The 18399-nt window shown below is 42.0% G+C and overlaps 1 protein-coding gene across 2 annotated transcripts in view; it reads left to right on the top strand.

Annotated features, from left to right (window-relative positions):
* The window catches only part of prmt3 (protein arginine methyltransferase 3), a 45924-nt gene extending 31542 nt beyond the window's left edge, over positions 1 to 14382 (top strand). The window contains exons 14-16 of one of the 2 annotated variants that reach the window (XM_029498965.1): positions 4895 to 4945; positions 5662 to 5749; positions 14121 to 14382. In XM_029498965.1, the coding sequence (XP_029354825.1) occupies positions 4895 to 4945; positions 5662 to 5749; positions 14121 to 14230 (249 nt within the window). In that variant the 3' untranslated portion in view covers positions 14231 to 14382. Of the gene's footprint in view, positions 1 to 969; positions 1387 to 4894; positions 4946 to 5661; positions 5750 to 14120 lie in introns of those variants that run through there. The other variant, XM_029498966.1, reaches the window with a different exon arrangement.
* The last annotated feature ends 4017 nt before the right edge of the window (positions 14383 to 18399 follow it).

Below are 18399 nucleotides of genomic sequence, written 5' to 3'. Positions count from 1 at the left end.
GAGCAACCACAGCACTCACCACACTCAGCTCTTAGAAGTGATCTGTCTGCAAACCAAAAAAAAAAAAAGAGAGATAGTGAGAAGGAAAAGGCCATTGTGTTTGAGGAGCTGTGTGTTGTGCTGCAGTGTTACTGCATTGGTTCAATGGATAATCAATAGATGGTTATTTTCTGGACTGTGCTCCCTGGGTAAGGCTGCTGGACCTAATGGGATTTGTAAACATCCTCTCATTTTTTCCCTCTGTTCTGTAATTGAAAGCAACCAGTGTCTATTTCTAGGATATATTTCAAGTCATGTCATAGGTACACCACAGCAAAAACAGATGAAGGGATCATGTGATGCGGAGATGTCATATTCAGTCGTGCTCTTGCCTTGTGCCGTGAATCCTGGCTTGTCTAATTCAGGCATTTTGTGTGTAAGGCATCCCTTTGCCTCCAGCATCTGGCTAGTTTTGTTTTGGGATTTAGTGGTGATGATTGAATTGCAGGAGTTGGGTAAAGATACCGATCTGAGGTCAGTATTGGCTGCAGCTCCTCAGTTGTAGTAAACGTTAGCCTGTGCGATGGGTAAACTGTTCCTGGACCAGTGCTCAGTGATCGGTAAGGAGCCGTCTTTGCTGCCGTCCTGTGATGGAGCGCCTGCTTTTGTTCTCTTGTTGACAGTCCATTCATCAGCTAAGCCTGCCTAACCTTGCATTAAATGAACAGCGCAACCCCTTGCATCTGTGCTGCTCACGCACAAGACAAATCCTCTTGCTCTTGCTTTATTTTATCCCTCCTTCACTTGCCTGCCTTTTACATTTCACATGCTCTGTGCTTTGCATGCATCGTGTCTATAATTGCAAACTTTGAAGGAGCATACAGAATATAAAGGCACTGAAACTTTCATTAAATGCTTGATCAAAAATTCTCTCAGGGTATGTATTTTTTCACCTTTTTTTTTTTTTTTCCTTTTTCTTTTTCATTCAAGTACCCTTCCAGCTGGAGCAGGTAGCAGAAATGCCTGTACCCCTCCCAGTGGCTGAACATAACGTATGCTGATGGCATGGCAGGAGAGAATAAGTTTCTGTCTGTAATTAATTTTAACACCTCTGTGTCACTGCTGCTGACGTAGTTCCACAGACTCTGCAATTTGTCTTTAACCTGCTTTCCATCAAATTTAAATTGTGTGTGCATGCATGCATGTGTTTTAAGGGTAGGGGGTTGGCCTTCTGGGCTGACAGAGTAGACACTTCTTAGCTTCAAGGATGACTTTCAGCATATTAAAAAACTGTTAATGGAAAAGTCCTCTCACAAATTTAACTGTCAACAGTGGATTAGCATTCAAAGGCCAAGTATCAGTAGATCTCTCACTGTTAACTGATGTTTGTCATGTTGACTCATATCAACCTGCGAGAAATTAAAGGGGAAGTGCACTGATTTTACTTTTTTTTTTTTATACTCTTAAGTAAATAAGTAAAGTTTAACAGAATATAGCAGCTTACAACAATAAAAAAGGCTAGAGTGGCAGATAAGACTTAAAAAGTGTTTTCCATGCCACCAGGTATTCTGTTTCTGCTTGCTGTGTGTTTCACTTATCACTTAAATGCAAGATTTTCTGATGATTTTAATTAAAATTGTGCTTCTTGTCTTGATCCAGCTTAGCCTGATGCCGTAATTGGCATTTTCCAAATGTCACAAATCACAAAACCTCAATGTTCCCTCTGTTTTGTATCATGTTTTACCCCTTTAATTTTTTTGTGTGAATGCTGCCACCCTGTCCTCCATCTCGTAATGTGAGCTTAACTTCCATTTTTTTTTACTTTGAAAGTATCTGAACAAAGCTCAGTGATGTAGCAAACAAGTGAGCTTTGCACAGCTTGTTTCTGGACTTTCCCACTGACTGTTACAGTAGAATTGTTTGTCTGGGAGGTTGCATGAGTGAGGGACACCAATGGGAGGTGCACTGAGGCCAAAGCCAATTTGTGCTCCACCTGACTAGAGAGGCAGCAGTTGGACAAAGAGGAACTGAGGAGAGGTGGAGGGGAGGGGATCACACCAGCCCCTCTGTGATGTGGTTGCGCTTGAAGCCTCCACGCCTGGATAGACCCCATCAAAAGCGCATTAGCCCACTGCTTTCCCACCTCCACTCTACATCCCCCTCACTGCCCCTCCCATTCCCTCCCAACCCTCCCCTCCTTACGTCCCCCTATTGTTGTATAATAGTATCTGGCCGGACCACGTATCTCACTGACACACAGCCAAGCGAAAGGGGGGCAATGATGAATTACTCCCTCTTGGTGTTATCCATGATGATAATTATTAATTTTCCCGCTGCTCTTCCTGGAGAATGGAGGCTGGAGAGCTGCAGTGTTTCGACGCCTCCTCCGTGAGCTGTCAGGGAGGCCACTGTCATCACTTATCACAGTCAGAGCTGGGGCCCAAGGCTAAACGCTGATGAAAATGAAAAGCGCTTACTATTTTTTGGTGCTTGTATGCATGTGTGTGAGTGAGCCTTAAGTTTCCCTCTCTCGCCCTTGCCCTTGTCTTTCTACCTGTCTTGCTCACTTTCTTAACCCTCCCTCTGTATTCCCCTCATATATCAATGGGGTACAGAAGAATTGCACAACCTGTCAGATACTCCATTGAAGGTAGTTGTTTATTTAAATCATAAAATTATTATTATTAATACTACAATCAAGCAATCATGAGTATTTTTATATGAATATTAATTCTGCTGACGTGATGTGCATAAGGTTGCTCAGAACAGAATTGATTTCCTTCAGAGCCTTATTTTGGTTTTATAGCCCCTCTTTTGATGACAACACAAATGATCAAGTGCAAACGAACAAACAGGAGCCTCTTCATGTTTGACCTTACTGTGTTTTCTTGTCAGGTTTCAAAGAAGTTCAAATATAGTTTTTTCACAGGATCCCACGCTGTAATGACAAATTATAACTGGCTTCAGGTACAGCAGTTAACAAATGTGCATATTCAGACTTATTGTTCATCTGAACAAAATAACTTTTTTTTATGTGAAAGTACGTCACATTCTTGTATTATTTTTTTTCTCCACTCTGAGTTTTTCCATCAGTTTTATATGTGATGTCGTCATTCCTTGGCCTAAATTTTAATTTCTCCTCTCACTGCACAGTGAAAGTTGCACAACGCAGAAGTGACAATCAATCTCGGTTACGAGCTGTTGTCATTGGAGAGCAATGGCAAGGATGATCTCTGGCTCTCTGACTGAGAGAGGTGAATCGGCTCTGCCTGATGAGTAATTATGGCTAATTTCCTAATTACCTCAGCACCAAGCCTCTCTGTCGCGTTCATTAAAAGCCATAATTGCATTGGGGTGACATGCTCTTTCATCCTCTTTGGGCTCTTTTCTGGTGGTTTAGCTGTGACTGCCGGTACCGCCCCTTCCTGTCTGAGTCGATAAAGGTTGATTGAAGTCTCTGTGTGGTGAGTCTGTCAAACATAGCTTCTGACAACACCATGATCACCAAGTCTGATGTGTGTTTTTTTGTGTGTGTACTTTATCTAAAATATCTCTTTAATTAGTTTAACCTGCAAAACAGCAACAACAAGCGGAGTTTAATTTTGAGACTTTTGCAGTCACTGTAAACCGATGGTACTGATGCTTCCCCAAGTGATACAAGGAAAAAAGAAACATTGGGGAAACCTCTCCATCTTTTACATAATGTTACAGCTTGTGTCTCTTGCTCCTCCCCTCTTTTTCAGCTTTCCTGTTTTTACCTCTGCCTTTCCTCTCATCCACCCTTCTCTCGCCCTGTCTCACGTTGATTTGCCTCTTCTTTGTCTCAGAGAGCTGGCCTCCAAGTTGTCACTGCGTCAGGATTAAAAGCTATTAGTTCTGCATCATTGCCACTACAAGTGCGCTCCTGAGATTGATAGAGTGCTGCTCTTCCTCCAGTGGGGCAGTGGGGGGAAAAATGGGAGGAAAACAAGCCTGGGGGCTGGTTTTTACCTCATATGTGACAACGGTCACCTGCAAACACTGTGGACCTAGACTTCCCCTCAGTTTGTTTTTGGATGTGTGAAGCTTTTTTTTTTTTTTTTAAGTCAGATTTGTTCAATGCTCTGCAAATCCTCACCAGTAGACATGTTTTATTTAAAGAAACTACATTTCCATCCAGGGTTTCAGTCAATTGAATACACAATTAGTCATTGCTGGTAACATGGGGGAAAAAAAAGAAAAATATTTCACAATTGTAGCAACACAACAATGGATTCATTGCGAGTATACATTTCCCATTTTTCCCTATTGGGAACAAATTCATATCCATTTGGACCCCAAAGACTACATTTATTTTCTTGAACCAATACATATACAGATTGCTTAGCACTTAGCACTGTCAACTGAAATTGCCACCTTTGCTAATTTCATGTACCATGTTTGTCAGGAGGGGGGGGTCAGCAAAATTGCCTCAGTGTACTTGGCGACTGCCTCATAATTTGTTTCTTTTGTCCAGTGACAAGTCCCCCAGATGAGGTGAGAAGGAGCACATTGCACATGTTGTTGACTCAGCCTGAATGAGAAACCGATTTGTTTTCTGAGAGGACACAGAGAAAATATAAATGCACACTATATCTGTAACAGGGTCGCACACACTGTATATACACATTGACAACAATGAAATATTCTGATCTTACTCCCTTTTTAAGGTGAAACCATTAGGAAGTGGTTTGGGAAAGATGAATCTTAAATACTTGAACAGTAAATTGTGTTTACAGTTGTAACCACAGCAGCTCAAGTTGCTTATTAAAACCATGAGACTTGTGCCTACTGCTTCTCCCTAAGTTCTCTGCATCAGGAGTTGCTGTGTAGTCAAACAAATCCAGGGGTTTATTGTACTGTCGCATTCTAACATACCCCTCATATTTCATTGCAGGCAGTCGTCGGCTACTTTGACATTTTCTTTGACAAAGGCTGTGACAACAAGGTAAGCGGCAGCGGCAACAACCAAGCCATTTAACAGAAACTCAATTATGTTCACACTTTAGCATATTCCTCCTCCCTGAGGCGTTTGCCAGCAATCGACAGGGAGTCCTAGTCGACTGCTGATATAAGCACTTACCCAGTGAAGCCAGCCAGTTGGAACAGCCAGTACCAAGCTCTGTGAGCAACACACTCATGCCTTTTGATTGCACTTCTTATTGTACCTGAGACTCAAACCGCATGCTGCGGAGGCCCCAGTGAAATCCAACCTCCACTGGGAGCTGTAACAATGAAACGTTAAATACAATAAAGATTAGCTGAATCTAAATCAGACAAAGGTAATAGAGAGCATGACACATAAGCTAGGTTAAAGCCTTTTGTGCGCCTTCATTTGATTCCAAACAAGACTCCCTCGGGACCTACAAAGGTTCCTTGTGTATTTGAACCTGAAGTCCTTACATGTTTTCTACTCTCAAAAATTTCTAATTTACTATATGCACTCATGACACAATGTGAATGTGACCCAACGATTTCCTATGGGCTCATATCAAGACAAATTTCTTTGCGTTTTTATAGATGTAAAACGACTTCAACCCAGCAGGCAGTGATTGTCTTTCTGTTAAATGGATTTACAGCATTTGCTTTTGAGGTTTTTGCTTTTGTAATGTTCTTGTTTGTTTTGGGGTTTTTTATTATTTTTTTTGCATATTATTGCACCAGGTGAAGTTCTCTACAGGCCCGAAGGTCACCAAGACACACTGGAAACAGACTGTCTTTCTATTGGAGAGGCCCATTTCTGTGCAAGCAGGTAAGTGACTACACAAAAATTGTAAGATTTAGTACAACTGCTAAATCTTATTCGGTAAAAGCAGTTTACATATGTAGTCCAGTTAGGTTTTGTGCTTCATTTAGGTTTGTGCTAGTTTCTAGCATCATATTTTCCTCCTGAGTGCCTGCAGCAGTGCCTCAAAGCCAGCTGCAGCAGGTAATCTGTCTGTGGTGGAGATGTAGTCAGGCTGGTTGACACCCGTTATCTGTCACCCACCAAGACAGCGAGAGATCAAAACAAATCACATTCAGTCATCAGCGACAGCATGTAAAACTTCATCTGATAGGCGGCTGCAGGCGTCTGAATCATGACACACTACAAGAGGAGCACTTTGTAACTGACCAGGAAAATATTTATTGAATCACTGTATCAGCAGATTCAAGTATTATTAACCTGGGAAGCTCGCTGTGAGGTAGAAATTTCAACCTGCAGGTTCAAACTCCAGCAAACATGACAGTGTCTTTGTGAAGTTTACCTCAGCATCATTGGTCTTTATTGAAAATGTCATCAACTCACAGTGAATGTGACACAAATGTGTTGTGGTGCTGACCTCTCAATCTATTAAACAGAATACAAACATCTCTAACACATTCAGCATATTTTCGCCATGCAAAACAGACATAGCTATATATCAACTTCAACTGTTCCCATAAAATCTTTTGCACTCCAACACCTCTATAAGAAGCAGCTTTCTGTTCTTTAAAGTTAATGAGATTTAACTTTAAAATGCAATCTACCTTACATAGATGTCAGATATTTGGGATTTCAGTGACACATTTTGTCCCTTTAGACTAACATTTTCCTTACTTTCTTTTTTTCTGTGGAGCTTCATGTTTGTCAGAGAATTTAGAAAATACTCTAGACAATAGAGTATTAAAGTTGTCATTGACTAAATACACAATATCAGTTGTTACTGTTACTTCATAAATCTTTGATCGTGGCAAAAATTTTTCATTTTCTACAGTGTAAATGTATTAGTACTGTAAGCCTTGGCCTTCTTTTCGGGTTATCATAATGGGAATCAGAAGTGGGTCTGCTGACGTGAGTATAGATGAACCTGGGGTCCAGCTGTCCGCTTGCTGCCTGATATCAGAAGGAGTCTTCTGTAATAAACGATCTGCAGCAGGACGAGGAGCGCTTGATGTCTAGCGACCTTTCGCCATGTTGGCAGCAGCCAGGACGATAAGAATGTCAAAACCCCAGATGTGGCTCAAACGCTATCGTGGGCTTTGTGCTATTCTGAGTCAGATAAATGCAGCACAGCCCGAAAGTGTAGGGAAGTCTTATGCTAACTAGTGCAGAGGCAGGAAGCTGCAAATGAAAACAAAGTATGCTTTCCTGCAATAATATGGTGCTGAATTCCACTTTGTGTCTGTACGTGCTCTGACCCACATGCATGTGTTAACAGATAAGTGAAAAATGAAAAGAACCAGATCAATTGATATAACTGTGGATCATATGCTTCGGCCCTCTCAAAGCAGTGGAACCCAGGTGTGGGTTTTAGACCATGGTGTGAATGTTTTCTGGTAATTAGCACCGTAGCAACAAGGCAGAAATATCTATTTAGATGAATGACAATAATCCAATCAGAGCTGAGAAGTGTCTAAGTTATTCTTGAATCTTGCTAATATGAATGAAAAATGTATCTCGAAAATTTTTAGCTGGTGAATTAGGTCATTTAATTTGCTGGGGGCATTTTGGTTCCCACGGGATGAATCAGCCTGTTTTCATGACCCGGCTGAACTGTTCCTCTACGCCAGCAAGCATGTATTTTTTGCAGATCACCTTGGGACCCAGTAAGTACATTATTCTCCTTCTTGTATTTATGTTACACTGAACACTAACCTTTTTTTTTTTGACACTGTATTATAGATGACAGAGTTTATGATTTCTGTGTTTATATGGCTTCAGCTCTGAATGGGTGATGATTTGTGCCAGGGTTGTGCAGTGTAGGAAACACAGCGGCCTCCAGAGGCCTCCAGACTTAGTCTTTAGGCATTACACTCTCTTTGCTCGCCGCTGTCTTTTGTAACCTTGTGCCTAATTTTATAGTCAACAGAGCATCAGTTCTCTTAAGGTAACTAGGTGGTATAGTGACATGTGGCAACGCTAGCAGAGCTGCATACACACATTCAAATCCTGATTCAAGGTTTGATCCAGCTGACTTTAGCTTAACCTAGTGTCAATTTAATGACGATCAGTCGAGCCATGTGCTGTATATGTGACTCAAGCACATAAGTTTGAGTATAAAACGTTTACGGGAAAGAGAAAGCAAAGGCATGAGTGATAGAGTGAGCAGCAAGTTATTGATGTGCTCGCTCTACCCTGGAACCCTGACAGTGTCCAGCCTCCTCCAGGGCCTGTAAACCAGAAATGGAGTTTTAAACAGCATTCACTGGCTGCCTGCTATGCTCCTATGGTGTACTTTACAACACACCCTGCTCCTTTACACACTCAAATTCACAAGAGATGCTGCATACTTCTACACTAAACCTCCCTCTAGCTATCATAGAAAACTTCCTAAAGTCACCTTGAAGATGACAAAACTCTCTTACACACACACGCACACAGTGGCCTGTCCTTCTGGGTGTTAACTGAGGAGCACCATCAGCTCTGATTGGCTTTAGTGAGGGCCAGGCATAAACATCCAGTGGTTTGTTTTAATACTGAGTCTGTCTGTGGTGATTTATTGTGGCAGAGACCGAATCCTATTTGATGTGTTTGTACGAGTGCAGCAGTAATTAACTCTGTGGCTGCGCTTTCTGTGGGAGGTGCCGGTGGAAGAGGGAGAACGCATGCAGCAGGCTGGAACAGAACATCCCTGCAAATCCTCCCGCCTGGCAGCGTAATAAATTAAACAGCGAATCATTTGTCATGCTCTGGTGTGTTTGTGTAGCTCGAGCATTGAAGAGGAGGGTCCTTTTTCAGTTTTACCTACTTAATGTCCATCGGCAAAAGGAGGTCACCCTTGTGTTTTTGTTTTTTGTGGGCTTTTTTTTTCTTCTTCTTCTTCTTTTTTCTGTTTTGCGATCCCTGAAGTGAAACAGTGCCCTGGGTACCAGCACAGAGGGCCTCTCAGCGGCTGAAACACGGATGTTCATCCTTGTCAGGTCTTCCATTTGATGCTCAGCTGGTCTTTTGTTCCTTTTTCACCTCTTCTGTTTGAGTGGTGTTTTACTTTCTTCTAAATCTCCTCTTCACCCTCCATCCTCGTCACCCCAGGCTTATTTCAAACATCTCTCTCCCTCCTTGCGCCCCTTCTCAATTGAACTCTGAAGGGCCTTGAGCTGTCTAGCAGCAGCTGCTCAGTCAAAGCTCAAGTTCTTCACAGCTGTAGTTCACCTGACAGGTTGGTTTTGTGTTTGCAGTTATGCTGCAAATATACAACCTCTCCACTTTATACTAAGCAGGAGAGACCTGAGAGGTAAAAAAGAAGTTAAAGGAGCAGTAGGGGGAAAGTCAGCTGTTCTGTATTACAGTTGTCCACCACTTTGGAAACATTGGCTGAGTTATCTGTTTTCTAAACACAAAATTAAATGCTAAAAGTCTTGTGGAAAATTTTCCAGTCAGGAGAAGTAAAGATGCCTCCCATAATGACAAAGTCCTTTAAAAAAGTGTTCAAACCTGAGTCATCTCTTGGAGCAAATGTTTTTTGGTGATGAGCCTTAATGTTGAAGTACTGCACCTCACTCTCTTGCTCTCACTGTGGATCTGCAGACACTGTAGGAGTGTGAGCCAAATAGTTAAAATGTAAATGACAACAGTTTAAAAGAATCACTAATGCACACCGTGCATTTCCAATGCAATTTCATGGAGACAGACTGCACTGAGCTGAGATGGGCTGTTTCTGTGGGCCTGCTTGTGCTTAATGACACTGGCATGTTGATGTACGACACTGTGGTGAAAGCCCAGCTCATTTCCACACATGGTTAACTCTTTCTCCCAACATCTGAGTGGCCAGTTGACTAAAGACACCAGGGCCCTTCTTCCATGGGGAAGAAGGTCTGACTGATTATAGCGTAGCTGCCACAGCCAGGACTGAACAAACGCTCTGTTGGTGGTTCTTTAATTGGAAACGAGAGGTAGAAGCTGGACAGTTTGATGGTTATTTTCTTCTTTCATCCTCACCCCCTTTTTCTCTATCACGTCTTTTTCAATGAAAGTTAGAAAAGGTCAAGCAATTATTTCTTTGAACTTTGTTGGCCTTTTTTCAGTTTGAGTTTGATCCGCCGCCTCCCATGAGCCCTGGGTCCGCTGCTCTAAGCAGCCTACAGCTAGTCTGGAAGCTCCTTGTGCCATTTCCTAAAGAACTGGTTTTCCTTTAAGACATCTTTGTCTTCACGGACACTGAAGGGATTGTGTGTAGATATTGTGTTGATACCATTAATATGATATTTGACTCATGACTGTCATGGAAACATGGACCCCACTGTCATATTTTCAAACAGCTGTATTTTGTATCTTTCAGTGTAAGTACTTCCTTCACCAAGTATTCACTTTCTGCACACTATATCCACACAAAGTAAAAATATTTTTACACACTTCTGCGAATCTGTAAAAAATCAAAAACAAACTTATCGTTTAAAAAAGTAAAAAGCCAACAACATAGATCAGAGAGTGATACACAAGTGTTGATGATGATGAACATTTGACACTGCATGCCAGGATTAAAACCAAGCCCTAAAAAGGTCTCTATTACACAACCGAGAACAGATTGAAGACAAGTCACACAGATCTTCCCCAATCTAATCTCACTGAGCACAAAAATACAAAAATAGGACAAGGTGCAAGGTCCAGGTGCATACGTTTTGTAGACTCACAGCCAAAGAGGCTTTTAATAGCTAAATAAAAGGTGGGAATACTTTCATGTTATACATTTCTTTTCTTTTTTTTTTTTAATTAAATTTCCATTTCATGGAGACATTCCCAAAAATTATTTTTCTTTTTCATGATGAATTAGAGTGGAGACTAACAGGGTTGTGTCAAAAAATCGATTCATATCAGGATCACGATTCTCATTTACTACGATTCAGAATCAATTTAAAATGTCCCGAAATCCAAAAACAAATAAATAAATAAAACGAGTCCGCAGGCTATCTCTCTCCATTTACATAGTAAGCACAAAAACAAGGAGGAAACTACAACAATGGAGGAATGAGAGATTCAGCTGGCCCCCGTCCTTGTTGAATGCAAAGATTTGGACTCATTTTGGTTTTTACCTAGAGCCCTATAAAATCTGTTTAATTGTTTCCCAAATTATGTTAAAGTGTTTCCCATATTCATGTTTTTTTTTTTTTCCAGTTTTTCCCAATTCTATCGTCTTGTCTAGTCTCTTTACTCTCTGGAAAGATCTGATCTGATCTCTACTCTCTGCAGGGGTCCGGTCTCAGGTCTGGTCTAGTCTAGTCTGGTCTGGTCTGGTCTGGTCTAGGAGCGGGGGGGTTATCGCCATTCCTTGCTGTAGCCCAGTCCATTACTCGTCACAGATTAACCAATTAACTTAGACATGTTCAGGTGCCCCCACTGGGAATCGAACACTCACGTTACCACATTCATTCATTTATTTATTTATTCACGGGTAGGGGGGCGTGCATTATTAGTGACCCCCTCGGAGCATTTTCCCGACAGATATGTTCCTTTTTATTCCGGGAAAGAAAAAAAAAAAGTTTATGTAAACTTCCGTGTTATTTATATTTATAATGAATTCCGTTATTTCATGATCACAGATTTTATATGGCCCTAGTTACCGAATGCCCGGGAAGACCGAGCTTGACATGAGCTTCACAGTGTGCAAAATGAGGAACCCATGTTTAACTGCATTCTTTTATAAAGAGACACTTTTATTTCTGTTACTTAAGCAATATGTGATATTGCTGTTATGCAAAAGTTGCAACAATTCCATCTCAGCATGGATAAATGTTTAACACTTATAAATGTGAAAAAGACACTTTAATTAATGTCTCCATTTGTCATTCTGTCTTGCAAAGCAGACTGGACACCTATAGATTGAAGCAGAAATTATTATGAATCAAATCATTTTGAATTGTATCGTAGCCCCAAAAATCATTATTGAATTGTGAGATAGTAAAAGATTCCCACCCCTACAGACTAATGTGAAGCTCAATCTACCGACACTGTAAAGGAAGAGGATCTGAGACAGATTCTAGCGTATTTTATTCCCCAGATTACAATGAGTCTTTTGTCAGATAGACACAGGCTGCACATCACCACTCTCACTGACACCACCACTCTTTCCCACACAATAAGCACAAAGCAGACACGTTACTGACCTTTTCTGTTCCAGTTTAGCTGTCCTGTCTGCCTCATGGTGACCAGTGACTCAGGTCATTAAGTTGATGATGGAGTAGGGGGCAGAGCTGTGTCTTAGTTTCCTTTAACAGTCTATATCTTTCCCTCTCTATATATTCTATGCTACTGCCAAAAATGACCGTTAGGTTTGATCAGGACCTTCATTTTGTTTCTTGAATCATTTCTGTCATTTGAAAGCGTCTGCATTAATGAACTACAGCCAAAAGAAACACCCTTGTTTGGTGTGTAAAAGAAGCAGGCTGTAGCGATGTCTCAGCTCGAGTCCTTCAGTGCTGATTCTGGAGATTGGAATCCTAGTTTGTCTCATTGGCTGAGGTGGATGACAGCCTGAGATCTGTTTTCCATATCCGTCCATTTTCTTGCACTTATCCAGAGCCTGGTTACGTGGCAGTAAGATTTCAGACCCTCCTCTCCTAGGCAAGCGCTTTCTAATTCTTCCTTTGGGACCCCAAGAAGAGATGTCTCTTAGTTCTTGGACTTCCAAGCAAGGTCTTCTTCCAGATAGACAGCCCCAGGGGCAGTCATTATAAGATCCTTTCAATATAAAGGTAGCGACTCCAAGCTCTCCCTGGATGTAGGAGCACTTCATCCTGTCTTTTGGCGAAGCTACACCCTAACCACATTAATGTGGGATGAGGTGTTGACGGGGCAGAAAATGAAGGCAGAGATCTGTTTGTCCTGATAAGATTATGCGACTGGACATGTTACTCTTGAGTTTGGCATGCATGACTTTGGTATTTTATTACAATTTCTTTAAAAAGTTTGCTCTTGCACTTTTGTCCTCGAACAGCATAGACTTAAGCAGCTCACCAGTGAAGGGGACTTTTAATTGAGGCGGCCAGTTATGAATGTTTCTAAAGACTTTAGAGCCGTTGTTTTGGTCTGTGTTGGAAAAGCACCTATGGTGTAAACCAGCTGTGACCATATCTGCAGTGGAGTGACATGCCCAGAGTGCGGTGCCAACAGTAGACTCCATCATAGTGACGTTGGCATGGTAACGGGTGAGACGTGATACCGCAGCAATTGCGGACGCTTTGCTAGAGACGCCCCACAGTCAGCATTTTCCTTCTTCGCCCTTCTATAAACCTCCAGCAATGAGAGCACGTGGTGTACAGAGGGATGGGAGATGGAGGGAATGGGGGGTGTGTGTTGTGTGTTGTGTGTGTGTGTGTGTGTGTGTGTGTGTGTGTGTGTGTGTGTGTGTGTGTGTGTGTGTGTGTGTGTGTTGTGTGTGTGTGTGTGTGTGTGTGTGTGTGTGTGTGTGTGTAAGGGGGGATGCTTGTTTGCCATTTGGATAAACATTCATTTAACTCCAGCAGTCAAACGTGAAGTTAATCAGAGTGTTATGTGTCATAATCATCAGCATCCTTTTGTGGCCTCTCAACCACTCGTGCTTCGCACCATAAACACACTCTCTGTTTGTGCCATCGTATGCAGATTTTAGAAACACAGACACACACACATACATACATATACATTATAAAGCAGTCCTGCTCATTCACATACATTAAACTACATTTCCTTTACACACATCATCATTTCTAGAAGCAACAGTGTGTCTCTTCCTACTGCAGAGGCCTGAGCTCAGCAGCACTCTGCTGCTGCTGCTGCTGTTACTGCAGGGCATCAAGAAGATTTCTGCTAAGGAGCAGTTACTCATTTCTTCATTTTCTTATGAGTCATTGAAATTGTTTTCTACTATTGATGTTTTGAAAGTCTCATGTAAAGACACAGAAGTTATTTTCATGTTCTGCTTTGGATCATGACTTTGCATTTCTCTCAGGGAACAAAGATAACGTACAGCCAAATGACTGCATTCAATATGCAAAGTGGCGTTACCATGAATATGCCAGGCCAACAGACACACTTGTTACCACCAAATGTGTATTAAGACATAGCTGAAAATAGTTCCTCAAACATTTATAAAACATACAGTGTCCAGCTTTACAGAGTTTGTCTAAACTGGAAACCATGACTCACATTAACATTGGTGTCATTTGTCTCTTTGCTGTTTCATCAGGGGAGGAGCTACGGGGAAAGATCACGGTGCGTAAAAACAAGAAAGATCCTCGCTCGCTGTTGGTCACCTTTAATTTCCCAGACAGGAAGCTGACTTACAGCCTTCAGTAACCTCAGTCATCCCACAACATTCAGTAAACATACCCCACTTTTTAGTTAACCGTTCATGTGTTCACAAACTGTGGGAGCATGTTAGAATGAGACAGTTTATTTAGATGTTGAATTGTTTCTGTGCCTTGTAATAAATACAGTGTTGAATTGCATTTCCTGCTTGTGAGTGTGATTTATTCAACATCCAGAAAGCTCTTATTTTAGTGGAATGAAGGTCAAATGATGTGAAAGTTTTTTATCAGGCCTGGATTATATAAAATCATTGTTTCAAGCGTATTCCAATTACTCTACTGCACTCTGAAACTGGTTCCAACTGAAATACAATCAAACACTGTTAAAGCTGTATACTGTTACCTGTAACTTAGATTTCACTATTCAAGTTCCGTTTTAAGCTTTAATGTCTTTAAATTTGAAAAATGACACTCACTGAGGGTAGATTAGACACTTCTCATCACAATCTATTACTCACATGCACCCCTGCTCTGTCAAATATTCCAATAGATGAAAAAAAAAAATAGAAATGAAATGCTGCCTACCAGCTCTTTGTTAAAGGCAATTTGTATTTAAGTTGAATATTCCTCTTGCTTTCCTTTCACATTATCTTCCTTATTGTCCCACTTTGAGCTGTGTTAGGTGTCACCACGGGCATCATCTATCTTCTAGGAGTTTACTGGTACAATGCATAAATGAATTTAAGCTTTAAAAGAAATGCTGACTGTAGCCTCTTTACATACTTCATTGAGCAACTCCGCTTTCATTTAAAGATTTTTCAGGCCTCTGCCTGAGAGGATGAATCTTGGAGGAAGTGTAGCCATTTGTGAGGAGGGGAAGCAGAAAGGAACCGGCTGCCCGGATTACACGGGAGACAACATTCACCACTAATGTATTTTTACTGCATTCTTGTCCTCTGGTGTTTTAGGAGAGCAGTCCTGGCTCTGTACCAACATCAGATATCATAGCTCAGAGCACTAAGACATGTCTCTGATTTTGTCTCTTCATTCAAATGTTATAAATTTCAAAGTTTCTTTTCTACATGAGACTAATTCACAGTGACTTTGGGAAAGACTAAGTTGCTCTGTCATGTAACTGACAGGAATAAAATTCAAGAAGCTGCAACTGATGATTTGAAATTGTTGATTTAATAATTAATTGTCTTATATTTCTGAGGGACATAGTCTGTGGTGCCCCATTCCATGAGGAAACATTAATACTCACAATTTAATCTTTGCAGCGTTTTCTCTGACTGATTGCTTCTTTTTCAGTCGTTTTGGGTGTTCTTTTGTCGGGCCCTCATTGTCTAGTCTAGAGTCTTTACTTTATATTCTTGGATAAAAGGCAATGCTGCATTGTTGCCCTGTTCATGTCCTACCATAGACTGTATTTTAATAACTGCCTCTCCAGTTTTTCAAATTAACGTCCGTGGACGATTTATAGGGTGAGGCCTGTGTCGGCCAGGACTGATAACGGTGATGGTGATGGTGATGGTGATGGCAGCCGTGGGAGCTCTGGGTGAATCGCTGCTTCCCAGGCGCCTCGGATGGAGGAGGCCTGTGATCAGTCATCCGTTCATTACAGCTCCACTCATTAATGGGAGCAAGGTTAGTTGAGCTCCTTCATCGCTGTTACAGACAGCAATGTTTCATCAACCAGCTGGTTCATTCTGTAAAAACCCTGTCTGAAAATCAAAAAAACAATAGAAGCCTTTTCCTTTGACGCTTTGCTGCATCCGGGCTGTGGTGATCTGCAGACAAAACATTTAAACGCCTCGTGACAATCAAATCCAGGTTAGCATGGTGTGTGTCTGTGTGTGTGTTGTGTGTGTCCTCCGGACTCTGAAGAGGAGCAGAAATCAATTATAATTACTCTCTGTTGACAATGTAATTAAAGTCAAGGCAGCGGCCGCTTCACGCTCTTATCTGCAGCGGAGGGAGAGCGGCCCTGAGCGGCTCCGTGTCCCGGCTGATTCAGACTTCCCTCCAACCTGCCCGGCTGTGCTGAAATCACACCACGTAACCCCAACCCTGGACGGCCACCGTACCAATACTGTGAGTCCGTGAAAAGACGCAAAGGCTTAAGTTTTATTTTCCTGTTTTTAAAAACGGACCTGTGGGGTTTGATTGAAACTGCAACACGACGAAAAAAATAATTAATGCTGAAACGATGTACTTCTTTAATATGAGGTACTTATCCCGCCAAGCACTTGGACTAACAAGCCTGTCACGGGATTGAAAAGATCTTAAATCAGCCTTAAAAATGTCTTTGGATAAAAAAAAAATCAACTATTAAATACATTTAAAATATGCATAATAATAATAATAATAATAATAAAATAATAATTATTATTATATTATTATTATTATTATTATTATTAGTGTTGTTGTTGTTGTTGTGTTGTTATCATTTAATTCATAATCTTTTATTACAGGCCTATGTTCCGCCTGGCTTTACTGTTTGTCCTCAAACAATTCGTGGCTAAACAGCGTGGTTGCTAAGCAACGAGGCTCAGCCCTGCCTAAGTGGTGATTTTCGTTGGCTCACCTGTAATGGGACTGTCAGGGCTGAGATTGGCGTCCAGCGTGACAGCGTGCTGTTCCGCTACATGAAGCAAAAAGCGTTTCAATGTCGCTGCAAAGTGTCAAAATTAAAACGTTTTAGGGGCTTCGGAAACAATTCCTCTCCCGTGTGTGTGTGTGTGTGGGTGTGGGGGGGGGGGGGGGGGGGGGGGGGGGGTGGGGGGGGGGGGGGGGGGGGGGGGGGTAGGGGGGGGGGGGCTGTGTGTGGGGGGTGGTGGGGGGGGTGGGGGGGGGGGGGGGGGGGGGGGGGGGGGGGGTTATAGGTTGTGTGTGTGTGTGAGAGGAAGGAAGTGTTTGTGTGTGTTTCGTCTTCAGCACCTGCACTCACTGATAGTTTACTGTATCAGGCCTAAAGACCTAAAGAAACAACTGTCAGTAGGTTCTCCTTAATTTGAGGACAAACTGGCTTTTTGTGTCTGTTTGGTTTTGGGTCTCTGGTATATAATGTGGCTTTACTCTGGGATGCGCAATGCAGAGTTTCAGATACAGTACGGCACTTTTCCCACTTTACTGTCCCTGCTGCCGGTCCAGGCTCTGGTGGTTGGCTCCGGCTCTTCCTCACACACGTGATGGCGGAAAAAAAGGCCTCCTTCTTGCGTAAGACATGAACAAATGAGTAGCCACACAAAGACCTCGCCCACTTTTTTCCCCCTAAAATATTTGATCATTGCTGGTTTCAGTGACGCACGGAGGAACGTGTAGATCGTGGAGCTCGCTGTGCGTAAAAACCCGTCAAGTGGAAAAACTATTTATAGTTCAGACCATTTTTAGCACAAAGTCCTTCAGTCAATTTTACTTCTACAACTTCCTAAAATGTTAATCTGCATTCATTTTGATAGTATGTTTTAAGTAGCCTGTGATAACAGGCCTATCCATAGTAATTCCAACATATAATAAATAATAATACACTTTTATAAACAGACACAATTGACTGGGTCTTTTGTTTAGGTTTGGCATTTTAAGGCCTAAATGAAAGTAAAAATAAAAAACAAGTTGTGCTAAAATACCACAGTAACTGCCTCTTTCTCAGTTGTGACCGCCGTGACTGTATCAGAAAAACACGACTCAGCAGTAAAGGTACTCATAATTTCCCACCGCATGTTACAGCAGGTAGAAGCCCAAACCGGGACATCTTCAGCCCAACAACCTGTGTTGTGTGGGTGTAGGTATGTAAGCATCCTACACATCCCGAGAGACAAGTGTATTAATCAGCTGTGAAAGACTTCGTCCACGGCTCGTGCGTGCATCGTGCGTAATCAGAACGCACACGGTCCACGCACGGAACCCCATGCGTCGGCGTCGTCTCGGCTTCGGTTGTCCCTTTAAAAATCCGAATCCAAGGCCAATGATTGATCAAACTCCTATTATCAAGAAAATGTCACGCGAAGGGCACCTTGCTCTGCACTGACGCAAACCCTGGTCTTTCCCACGGAGCCATAGAAAAGCTTTGGTGCTTTACGCGGCGACAGCCAGTCCGCTTCCAGTCCTCTCCTCTTCTCTTTACAGCAGTTTCAAGCCTGCCAGCTGAGCTTTGCAAAAAAAAAAAAAAAAAAATTAAAAAATGGTAAGTGTCTCAGAACTCTTTCTTTACTCTCC

Source organism: Echeneis naucrates, chromosome 3, assembly GCF_900963305.1.
Source record: "Echeneis naucrates chromosome 3, fEcheNa1.1, whole genome shotgun sequence".
NCBI classification, from domain to species: Eukaryota; Metazoa; Chordata; class Actinopteri; order Carangiformes; family Echeneidae; genus Echeneis; species Echeneis naucrates.
This window is presented reverse-complemented; position numbering and strand designations above follow the sequence as displayed.